At 39.7% G+C, this 12701-nt stretch overlaps 1 protein-coding gene across 1 annotated transcript; it reads left to right on the forward strand.

Annotated features, from left to right (window-relative positions):
- The first annotated feature begins 443 nt into the window (after window positions 1-443).
- LOC140751387 (protein C-mannosyl-transferase DPY19L1) lies at window positions 444-12152 on the forward strand. The gene is made up of 10 exons (XM_073085291.1): window positions 444-639; window positions 2624-2874; window positions 3790-3998; window positions 4584-4761; window positions 5795-6702; window positions 7197-7309; window positions 7887-8046; window positions 8997-9122; window positions 11202-11363; window positions 11747-12152. Exons 1-10 carry the CDS (start codon window positions 546-548, stop codon window positions 11772-11774), a joined length of 2229 nt encoding a protein of 742 aa, XP_072941392.1. The 5' UTR covers window positions 444-545; the 3' UTR covers window positions 11775-12152.
- The last annotated feature ends 549 nt before the right edge of the window (window positions 12153-12701 follow it).

Here is a 12701-nt window from a genome sequence, read left to right on the forward strand (position 1 = left end):
TTTCATTGTGTCCGCTGAGGCCCAAACACTTCCTATATTTATACTATATTTTAACCGCGGCTTCGCTCGCGATCAGAGATTTTTATCTATCCCTCGGGAACGGTAGCGTATCGTCCGTATTATAGTTAAAGCGTGAACGTGTGATAAATAACCAAATAATCTAAGATACAGATATAAAACGACCTTCACCGAGCTGGTTAATGGATGAAAAGTATTTTACGTCGAATTAAATATGTCGACAATTATATTGCAAATGGATTGTCTAAAAAAATTCAATCCACAATATGATTTTTTAAATTTCAGTGGTCATGTTGGTTGATAAAAAAATTCTGTAAAAAAACTGACATTCGCATCGTTATGCGCAAAATGCATGATGCCAAGACAAAAAGAAACTAGATTGACAATGACAATCAATCACAGATTCACATTATTGCAATGTCAAATTGACAGTTTTGGCATGAATATCTCACTGTGAGAAGTTAATTTGTTTCTGAATTACAATATAAACTTTAATTAAATTGGAAATGTCTACATAATTAAGAACAATGAATGAAAACACAGAGGAAAGTGGTACTGAATGCAAGCCGCGTAAAGTTTTCTTTGAAAGGATTGTTCGAGGAACAGTTATAGTCACTCTTGGTAAAGCAACTTTTACTTTGAATTTGCATTTATTTATTATTACTATTATAACTGTGAAAGTGGGTTGAAATCCGGCATCGTAGCTGGTGGTACGAGGTTCGAATCCTAGGCACGCATCTTTTTTTTTTTAAAAGTTATATACATATGATAAATTAATTATCACTTGATTTTGAAGTGTAGCAAATAAGTGTGTTACACGCACAGATCGTCCTGCCAGGGCGAAAATTTTTGATTGACTACAGATCCCTCAATAGGATCCAATAATATCCTATCTTTCAAGTTTCTTATAATCCTATATATGAAATGCTTGTGTCTCAATGTTAGTTACCTCCTCTGAAACGGCTTTACCGATTTCACCAAATTTTATATGCATTTTCAGTAGGTCTGAGAATCGGCTACTATCTATTTTTCATACCCGTAAGTGATAAGGGTTGTTCACCCTTAACATTTTTTATTTATATGGTAACACAACGTTTGCTGGGTCAGCTAGTAATAATATAGAAGTAGCAGATGAGCATACAGTCCACCTAATGGTAAGTGGTGGCTGCCTATAGATATCTATAATCTGTTTCTGTACATATGTAACTAAAGGTATGTGATGTCTACTAACATGCACTAGTCCACTATGGCCTAATCCTTCTCATTCCGAGAGGAGACCCGTGCCCTGTGGGACAGTAATGGGTTGATGATGGTAGACATTTGTAATCAACCCCCCATAAATTAAATTCCTATCTTAGGTTGGCTATAGATGTGCCGCTACTACTAGCTCTGTTGGCTAAATTGGAGCTATTGGGATAAGTATGTCTCCCTTACCACACTTCAAACCTGAACACAGCAGCGCTTACCACTGCTGTTATAACACAAACAGGTGTGGCGGTGGTGCCGCCGGCGTCAAACCTCAGAAGGTTCTACCACCTTCCAATCCTATATAAAAAATGACACATTTTATATATTTATTGAACACTAACATAATGTACACAAAATATATTAGTAAAGAGTGAAATAATTAGAGAAAACAGGTGAGAGACTGCATACTAGAAAGAAGCAAGTATATAGAATTATAAGGGTAAAATAAACACATACATTTTAGATACTATTTTTTAAACGCTTTATATTAGCTTCACTTGTATGTTTGTCAGTGAGCAACTCCGTTTTTCAGTAGAATGAGATCAACATACATCCTTATCTTACCTTTCATGTATGAAAGAATGAAATAGAATACGGAAAGCTAGCTTTTAGTTGATTTTATCATAAAAGTGTGTTTTTTAGTTTTTTGAACTATATTTATTAAATTATTTATTTATTTATAAAGATTAATTCTAACTGATAAAATTGTTGAGAATGAGGTCGCGTTTATTAGTTTCTTAATTAGTTAAAGTAACAAACTAATTAAAACTAATTGTTTGGAATCTGAGTATGTGTAGATGATGTAACGAAATATACTGTTAGTTGTTTATAATTGTTATTATAACGAACTCATTTGTATGCAGTTATAGGGGCTCGCTTGTCAACCCATAACTGTCCCGCTGGGCACGGGTCTCCTCTCAGAATGAGTGATTAGGCCATAGTCCACCACGCTGGCCAAGTGCGTATTGGTAGACTTCACATACTTTTGAGAATTATTTTTTAAAGATCTCTCTGGCATGGTTTTAAATATTTTCCTTCACTGTTTAAATAAGTGATAATTAATTTCTAATACACTTTGAAAAATCAGAGGTGTGTGCCGTGGATTTGAACCTCGGACCCCTTGATAAAGAAGCCGAGTTTGTTAACAACTAGGCTTTTTTATAATATTCCGTTCCAGCTTAGTCTACAGGGGTAGCGGCGAATTTGTGGCCGACCTCAGGTAGGAATATCTAATCCTATCTGCGGTTGATTACAGATGTCGATGGGCGGCAGTAGCCACTTACCATAAGGTGGACTGCATGCTCGTCTGCTACTCCTATGTTATAAAAAGAAAGCATTATAATTATTTTTTTTCCAGCGCTCTCCCTCGGCTACATACACTACAGATATGTCTCAAATCTCTTCGAGAACAACATCAGCTTCTCGTACCTCTCCGACCTGGAAAGAGAGATGTCTCTCCGCACGGAGATGGGCTTCTACTACTCATACTATAAAACCGTTGTCGAGGAGAAGCAGTTTATAGCTGGGATAACGAAGCTGATGTACGATAAGTTGGTTGAATATCCACATGAGGTGAATGCTTTGAACCGGTTCAATGTTTACCCAGAGGTGAGTTGATAATGATCCTTTCGGTCCAGCAGTCCGAGGTTCAAATCCCAGGCACGCACCTCTGATTTTTGATGTGAAACATCTATACCCGCACGTAAAACCGATTTCTGGCGTGGCGACGCATGTCGTGGCGACGCGTCGCCACGCTATACGATTGTATATATATATACAGTCTATATGCAGTAGTGTGTACGGTGTGGCGACGCGTCGCCATGCGCAATCGACTGTGCGATAATTAAGTAGTCACGATTTGAAATAAATTCGTAAATTTTTGTATTTAATGAAAATAAATGTTTATTCAATAAATAGTCATCGTTAACTGGAAAAATTCGTAATATTTTATTTTATCATTATGACATATTTAGTTCCTATCACAATATGTTCTTTTCTGCATATTACTTTTACAAAATAATGTCTATGTTTCACATCTGCCAGGCGTCCCGTGACGGCTCACATTTTTTTTCAAAGTTATGTGCGTATTAGAAATTAATTATCACTTGCTTAAACGGTGAAGGCAAACATTCACGATGTTTGCTTTCCTCACTATCTGAGAGATTTATAAAAAAAATCTCAAAGGAACGTGAAGTCCACCAATACGCACTTGTCCAGCGCGGTGGACTATGGCCTAATCCTTCTCATTCTGAGAGGAGACCCGTGCCCAGCAGTGGGACAATAATGGGTTGATGATGACGATGATGAGTTAATAGTTGTCTGTATCACCAACCAATTACTGCCCCACTGCTGGGCACAGGTCTTGTCTCAGAATGAGACGGATTAGGCCATAGTCCACTACGCTGGCCAAGTGCGTATTGGTAGACTTCACATACCTATGACAACTGTAAGGAGTAATATATTAAAATGCTCTAATATTGTTGCAAAAATTAAAAATCTTATCAGGGCCAATGCGATTTTCAGGTTATAATAGCAGCTGTGTACCGCTACCTGACACCCTGGGTGAACAATGCCACACACCTGGAGTGCCATATGGTGAACCGTGGTGACGGACGGAGTCCAGTGGAGAGTTGTGTGGGACTGGCTCATCCGATGTTCTTCTATCTGGAAGCGGTTTGGTGGCTTGCTGGGTTGACGGTTGCAGCTCTGTTCCTGCATGCTGCTGTGTTGAGGTGAGTTAGGCTACGTTAGGTTACGTGTAGTCTCGGGAATAGAATAGGGCTACGGTATCCCCTACCTGTCGTAAGAGGCGACTAAAAGGGGGCTTTCGGGGTTGCGGGCGGCAAGAGTGGGAGCTCGAACCGTCCAGCAAGCAACCCCGGGAAGGACGACGGTATGTGTGGTCTCCCAGGTAAAAGTGCTCCCTCAGGGCAGAGCCCGATCGGGGCATCGCGCTTGGAGGACTCCGGTTGTGTTCCCTCGGAGATCCCGGAATTCTCCAACAAGCGTTGAGGACGGCCACCGGGGGAGTAATTGAAGGAAGCCACAAATGGCAGATATACGTAAATGGCAACCTTTTTTGCCATTAAGTCTCCGACTGTCATGGTGTTATTTGCTGACATGTGCAGTTAAGTGGTGTAAAAACAACACGAAGTCGAAGAAAAAGTGCGGCGAAAAATTCGTTTCGTAAATCCTCAAAAAACTACATTTTTTTAATATTCTCCAAACACGAAAATAGATGACAGTAAACTGGTTAGATTTTGTTGTTAGGAGTGAGTAAACTTTACTAATCCATGATTTTAATATAATTCTTCCAGCGGGAGCATCATAGGCGGGCTGGTGGCGGCGCTCCAATACTTCGCGAACCACGCGGAGTGCACGCGGGTGCAGTGGGCGCCCAACGAGCGGGAGAACCTCGCGCTGCCGCTGCTGCTGCTGCAGGCCTGGCTGCTCACCGGCCGGCTGCGGACCCGCGCCGGGGGGGTGCAGATGCAGGTAGGGGGGAGGGGGGGGGTAAATGTAGGTGGGAGTAGGGACGAAAGAGTGGGGGTGGTGCTGGGGGGCAAATGTAGGTGTGTCTAGGGGGCAAAGAGTAGGGGTGGTGCTGGGGGCAAATCTTGGTGGGAGTAGGAAGGAAAGAGTGGGAGTGGTGCTGGGGGGCAAGTGTAGGTGGGAGTAGGGAGGAAAGAGTGGCGGTGGTGCTGGGGGGCAAATGTAGGTGTGAGTAGGGGAGAAAGAGTGGGGGTGGTGCTAGGGGGCAAATGTAGGTCTGAGTAGGGAGGAAAGAGTGGGGGTGGTGCTGGGGGCAAATGTAGGTGTGAGTAGGGAGGAAAGAGTGGGGGTGGTGCTAGGGGGCAAATGTAGGTGTGAGTACGGAGGAAAGAGTGGGGGTGGTGCTGGGGGCAAATGTAGGTGTGAGTAGGGAGGAAAGAGTGGGGGTGGTGCTGGGGGAAAATGTAAGTAATGTGCTGATGCATGTATGTAGTGGATACGGGGAGGTTTGCGAGTGCCAGTGCAGGTAGGGGATGAGGTGGTACAAATATCCAGCTGCGAGGGGTGGAATGTAGGGACGTCACCAGAACTGGAGGTGCAGATGTCGGTATGTAAAAGTACGGTGAAGGGGGTAGAATGTTGGAATAGGGGTAGGGGATGGGTGACATGGGAAAAGGGGGTAGATGCAGGTGTAGATGTAGGGATAGAAAATATTAGTCATCCAGGTTTTCGCTAGTACTAGAGAGATAGTGGGGTAAAAGTGTATAGTGTAGAGAAGGAAATGCATGTGTATACGCTTCCAAAAGGAAGAGTAACATATATATATAGCGGGAGGGGGTAGGAAGGGGGGAGGGTGATCCTAGAAAGTATTAAATAGATAGTTAAATTTTTCACAATGCGTTTATTCCAATGGCTATTATGATAACAAATACTAAAAATAAAAAGTAAATGAAAATTGTCATAAAATTTTTAATATTTTCTTAAGTTTCCTTTTAAAAAATACTTGTCATATAATATGTATTTTTTTTTGTTACAGGTCCCAATCTTCGTGCTAAACTGCCTGTGTCTGCTTTTCTGGCAATTCTCCCAATTCATATTCTTGACGCAAACCGCCATTTTCTTTGTTATGGAGCAACTAAAGATAATAGACATCAAAGCTCTGTCCATCTTCCTCCACTCCCACTTCTGTGGTCTACATACAGCTGTCTTACTGCTCCAAGGAAACGATATGTTGAAGTCGTCTCTTTATACGTCTTTCTTTTTGGTCGTATCGGCGTACTGTTTATTCTTCAGCTCTTTTCGTATAAAAATTCAGAACCGAACGGACTTGTATATAGAAACATGGCTGGTTTTATTACGAATTCTCATAGTTATAGCCGCTTCGTTGTATTTGAAGAAGTTGATCAGCGATTTCTTGGAAGTGCAAGACGATGCTCACGTTTGGGCCATCTTACAGTCCAAGTTTACCGACTACAAAACATTTCATACGTTAATCTACACTTGTTCTGAGGTTTTCGACTTTTTACCGCTTTCGTCCATCAAGAATATGTGTTACAGCTTCCTAATTCCGTTGGTTTGTCTCAGTGTGTTCAACGTTGTAACGTTTTGGATCAAAAGTGTGAAGTGCAAGAAAGAGAAGGAAGATCCAGCGGTAGAGTTAAAACGGGAAGAAGATGAAGACAGTGGCATTGAAAATATTGAAACTAAAGTGAGGAAACGGAAGCCCAAAAGTGATTTAGATACGAAAGAATTGGAAGTGAAACTCGATGAGGATAAACTGGTATCGTTTTTAACCGGTTTAAAAGTGGAACCGGCTATTTTTTATAGCATATCACAGTTGGCTGTATATGGTGTGATGGCGTTACTAGTGATGAGACTGAAGCTGCTATTCGCGACCCAAATGTGCTTAGTTTCGGCGTTGGCGTTCAATAAGAACTATTACTCGTGAGTATTTTAACCGTTTTTAACACGCTTCTATTAGCTTATCCTATCCTACTTTCCTTATTTGTCCTTTTTTCTTTCCCATGCATAGGTTGTCTGGAAGAGATCGCTGCTTAGCGATAAGGCCGCCTATTGCATACTGTTTTTACCTTAATTAATACTGTTAAATTCTACTGTAAGTGTGCAATAAAGAGTATTCTATTCTATTCTATGTATGTATGTATGTTTGTATGTAACGGAATCTTTGAACTCGATTTTTACCCACTTGAACGGTCAGATTAATTTAAAATTTTAAACAATTATGAAGAACCGACGACACTATACGATTTTAATAATTTTATCCCATTTTCCTCATCGGGATTGTCACGAATCAGGATTAACGATTTTCCTTCCCCTATATACCACCATCAAAAGCGTGGTAAAAAGAGATGGAAATTATGTTATTTTTTTTTACGATGTCTAAAAAAGATTTTTTTTAAAGTTGCTTATATTTTCAGGTTTTCAAAGTCTTCCAGATGGAACAGATTCTTCCCTATAATTTGGTGTATACTCATTCTTCCAATCATACCAGCTTTAATCAGAAATGTGATGAGTGAAATGGCGCATGTTGGTGAGTTATTTCTTTATCTACACTAATATTATAAAGAGGAAAACTTATTTTGTTTGTTTGGTTGTAATGAATGGGCTCAAAAACTACTGGACCTATTTTAAAAATTCTTTCAGCATTCGAAAGCTATATTATCCACGAGTAACATAGGCTATATTTTATATGAAATATATTTTATAAATAGATTTTGAGGCGGTACAACGTTTGCCGGGTCAGCTAGTATATAATACAGGAGTAGCAGACGAGCATGCAGTCCACCTGATGGTAAGTGGCTATTGCCACATAGACATCTGTAATCAACCCCAGATAGGAGGGTAGGATAGGATATTCCTATCTGAGGTCAGTCACAGATGCGCCGCTACCCTTGAGGACTAAGCTGGAACGCTTCGGAAAAGTATATCTCAGTGGTAGCGGCGCATCTGTGGCCGACTTCAGGTAACAATCTAATCTTATCTGGGGTTGATTACAGATGTCCATGGGCGGCAGTAGCTTACCATCAGGTGGACTGCATGCTCGTCTGCTATTGCTATATTATTGAAAAAATATACTTTAATCCTTCCTCTTCTTTGACTACCCTCAGGCGAGTTCAACGACTACCCACAAGAGGAGTTGTTAGAGTGGATCTCGGAGCGGGCCGGAGTGGGAGCGTTCGCGGGTTCGATGCCCCTGTCAGCCACCGTGCTGCTAGCCACACGACGACCCATCATAATACATCCGCACTATGAGAACCAGGAGGCGAGGTGACGCCATTTTGTTTTTGACGTGACAACGTCTTATAATTCGATGGAGCCGGCTGCACGCACCAAAACACATGACTCATGCGGCGTTACCTCGCTCTGAGGCGTTCCATGTAAGGCTTGAAGTGCAAGCGAGAGGGAACGAGCGACAAAGAGGCGCAATCGGTCTCCGCGTATTTGATCCTTCTCTATATCCATACAAAATATCTATCAGACATCAGACAAATAAAATTATTTTTTTCTTTTGAAAAATGCAACCATTCCATCAGTATTTTCATATGACGTTGTTACGTTCAACTATCGTCAGTAAACCGACTTTACAGACTACCGATATTTTTTATTTAAGTTTGTAGTCGGCTGCAAAGGGTAATGTTTTACTGACTTTGAAAAATGGGATCTGTGCTCAGATGTGTGTGTTTTTAAATGTATGTATATGTGCATGCGTGTATGTATGCACATGTGTATGTATGTGTTGTTTGCGGGTTCGATTCCCGTGTCGGCCACTTAGCTACTGTCCACACGAAGACGTTCGTGCCTGGAAGTGGAACCTCGAACCCGGAGGCCTAATTAAATGCCACAAGACCACTGCTTTTATTCATCAGCAACCCATTGCTGTCCCACTGCTGGGCACGGGTCTCCTCTCAGAATGAGAAGGATTAGGCCATAGTCCACCGCGCTGGACAAGTGCGTATTGGTAGACTTCACATACTTATGAGTTTTTTTTTTTTATAAATCTCTCAGGTATGCAGGTCTCCTCACGATGTTTTCCTTCACCGTTTAGCAAGAGATAATTAATTTCTAATACGCACATAACTTCGAAAAATCAGAGGCGTGCCTGGGATTTGCACCTCGGACCCCTCGATCGAGAGGCCGAGTTTCTTAACCACTAGGCTATCGCTGCCTTTTTACCACGTTTATTAATAAAACATTAATATATATTTGTATTTTTACAGGCAAAGAGCCTACTCCGTATACAAAGTATACGGGAAATTCACATCTCAAGAAGTCTATCAGGAGTTGAGTAGACTTAGAGCCACGTTCCTCATCGTAGAGTCCAAGTACTGCTATGGGAAGAGTCTGTGAGTACTGTACAATACTAGTAGTAGTAGTAGTAGATGTGGGATTTTTATATTGTGCCCTCGTTATTTTTAACACGCTTTTGATGTGAAACATCTATAGCCGCACGTAAAACCGATTTCTGGCGACGCATGCCGTGGCGACGCCACGCTATACGATGGTATATATATACAGTCTATATGCAGTAGTGTGTACGGTTTGAAATGAATTCGTAAATTTTTGTATTTAATGAAAATAAATGTTTATTCAATAAATAGTCATCGTTATCTGGAAAAAAATCGTAATAATATTTTATTTTATCATTATGACATATTTAGTTCCTATCACAATATGTTCTTTTCTGCATATTACTTTTACAAAATAATGTCGATGTTTCACATCTGCCAGGCGTCCCGTGACGGCTCACATTTTTATTAGCTTGGATTGTATGTATGTATGTATGTATGTATGTATGTATGTTAATACTGTAAAAACAATCTTACTTTAACGAGGTTGTGGTACGAAATTTCAATGTATGATTAAAATAATATTGTTTTAAGAGATGGTAGTAACCCCACTAAATTATTAAAACACTCATGATCTATACTTATAATAAATCTGTAGAGAGGTCAATTCTGTACATGAAATATATTTGCAAAATAAATATCAGGGGGTGATTAGGGATCGATACTGATGCCAAAAATGCAATCAGTAAAATTTTTCTCTGTCTGTCTGTCTGTATGTATAACCGCTATAGAAACAAAAACTACTCGACGGATTTTAACGAAACTTGGCACAATTATTTTTCATACTCCTGAGCTGGTTATAGTATACTTTTAATCACGCTACAATCAGTAGGAGCAGAGCAGTGAAGGGAAATGTGGGGAAAACGGGAGAAGTTACTCCATTTTTTAAGCTTTCGTCGCGTGTGAAACCTTAATGGTTAAAGCTACACAGAAATGATGTATGACGGAAATGTTTTCCTTAAAATTATATAAAAAATATCCCACGACAGCATATGTCTGTGTTTTATGGTTGACTCACAATAACACGTGTAACTCCCGATAGCTTAGCAGTTCAAAGCTTTCTGATTATATTTGTCTACTCCTACGTTTATAACACTCTCAGTCATCCCTAATTAAAATAATTTTAATATTACTTTCATTTTGACGCATGAGAAAAATCAGTACCAAGAATGGGCATTCTCCTTTAACAAAATTAGTTTTGGTCATCAACCCATTACTGTCTTACCGCTTAGCACACTCCGTATGAGAGGTGAGTTAGGCCACACACTACCACGCCTGTCAATATTGGCGTTACGGTAGACTTCACATACCTCCAAGGCATTTATTAAAAGATCTGTGCGAAATAGGCATATAGATTTCCTCACGATGTTTTTTTGCCATTAAAATAAATCAAAAAATCGAAGGGCTGTGCCTGAGATTCAAACCTCGGCTGAGGAATCGAATTTCAAACTACTTCACTATAACTACGTTTTGACTAAATTAGTTTGACTGAATTTGTAATAAATATAAATATAGTTCAAAAAACTAAAAAACACGCTTTTATGATAAAATTAACTAAAAAGTAGAAAATCTAAATGAATCTAGGAATCAATTAAGGAACAGTAAATAGTATAATTGTGAAATAAATCTACAAAGTTTGAACGAAATCTGGCCGTTTAAAGTGGGTCAAAATCGCGCCCAAAGAAGTCGGTTACAAACATACAAACAAACATACAAACATACAGGTGAAGCTAATAAAAAGCGTGTAAAAAATGTGAGCCGTCACGGGACGCCTGGCAGATGTGAAACATCGACATTATTTTGTAAAAGAAATATGCAGAAAAGAACATATTGTGATAGGAACTAAATATGTCATAATGATAAAATAAAATATTACAATCCGCATGGCGACGCGTCGCCACGCCAGAAATCGGTTTTACGTGCGGCTATAGATGTTTCACATCAAAAAAGTTGTGATAACAGATAAGGGTTGTTCATCGTTATTTTTTTTTTATTTATATGGCAACACAACGTTTGCCGGGTCCAGCTAGTTAATTATAAAAACACATTATTATTAATATTGAAATTATTTTACAGTACCGGTTGTACCTTCGAGAACATATGGGACGCGGAGGTGCCCGCCCTGAGGTCGAACCCGGTACTCTGTCGTTCGTTACTCACGACGCCGGTGGATCACTTCTATCCGGTTTTCCGGAACCAACACTACGCTGTTTTCCGAATACACGATATTAGCGTACGGTAAGAGATATATTGAAGTTGGTAGAACACCTTGTGGTTCGACTCCGGCGGCACCACCGCCACACCTATTTCTGTTGTAATAGCAGCGTTAAGCGCTGCTGTGTTCTGGTTTGAACGGTGTGGTAAGCGAGACATACTTTTCCGAGTCGTTCCAGCTTAGTCCTCAGGGGTAGCGGCGCATCTGTGGCCGACCTCAGGTAGGAATATCCAATTCTATCTGGGGTTGAATACAGATTTATTTATTTATTGTTTAATGTTAAGAAGAACGGTTATGTCCATGCGGCAGTAGCTTACCATCAGGTGGACTGCATGCTTGTCTGTTACTCTAATATTATATAAAAAAATAAAGTGTATATTTTTAATTATTATTTATTATTTTACAGGTACATGCCTCGTGCTTTCGACACTTGATATACGGCGCGGTCCGCGAGCGACCCCTAGCGGTTGTATCGAGGACATTATAATTTGTAATAGATAGATTAAAATATCATTGATGTAAAGGAGAGAATCAGTGTTGCTAGCTACAAAAATGATCAATTTGTAATAGATACTAAATTTCCGGAAAAATTTAATGTTGCTAGTTCCAAAAATGGGAGTTGCCACCCTCAAAATTAAAAGTTGCTAAAACTGCTATTTATTTATAAATACATAAAAATATTTCGGTTCAAATCCTAGGCTCTCCTAACCTTTTATTTTTCAGTTATGTGCGTATTAAAATTTAATTATCACTTGCTAAACGGTGAAGGAGAAGATCGTGAGGAAACCTGTATACCTGAGAGATTTATATACAAAATAAATATAGTTCAAAAAACTAAAAAACACGCTTTTATGATAAAATTAACTAAAAAGTAGAAAATCTAAATGAATCTAGGAATCAATTAAGGAACAGCAAATAGTATAATTGTGAAATAAATCTACAAAGTTTGAACGAAATCTGGCCGTTTAAAGTGGGTCAAAATCGCGCCCAAAGAAGTCGGTTACAAACATACAAACAAACATACAAACATACAGGTGAAGCTAATAAAAAGCGTGTAAAAACCTCAAAGGTATGTGAAGTCTACCAATACGCATTTGGCCAGCGCGGTGGACTATGGCCTAAATCCTTCTCATTATGATTGAAGACCCGTGCTCATTGGGACAATAATGGGTTGATGACAAGATAAAAATATTCTGGATTAGATAATGGAAGAGATTCAGTGTTGCTAGTCTCAGTATTAAAAGTCGCTATACTTAAGTACTTCTCATCTATATCTATCTATAGACATATCTTTATATATCATCATCAACCCATTACTGTCCCACTGCTGGGCACGGGTCTCCTCTCAGAATGAGAAGGAT

This window comes from Epargyreus clarus, unplaced genomic scaffold (assembly GCF_041222505.1).
Source record: "Epargyreus clarus isolate Ecla_fem2 unplaced genomic scaffold, WU_Ecla_fem_2.2 ptg000022l, whole genome shotgun sequence".
Classification (NCBI taxonomy): domain Eukaryota; kingdom Metazoa; phylum Arthropoda; class Insecta; order Lepidoptera; family Hesperiidae; genus Epargyreus; species Epargyreus clarus.

What these genes read in the sequence shown, in the direction of transcription:
- LOC140751387 (XM_073085291.1), top strand. Translation starts at nt 546, where the DNA reads ATGAATGAAAACACAGAGGAAAGTGGTACTGAATGCAAGCCGCGTAAA. An exon ending in CCGGGGGGGTGCAGATGCAG is followed by an intron (nt 4,762 to 5,794) that starts GTAGGGGGGAGG and finishes TTTTTGTTACAG; the next exon opens with GTCCCAATCTTCGTGCTAAA. An exon ending in GAGTGAAATGGCGCATGTTG is followed by an intron (nt 7,310 to 7,886) that starts GTGAGTTATTTC and finishes GACTACCCTCAG; the next exon opens with GCGAGTTCAACGACTACCCA.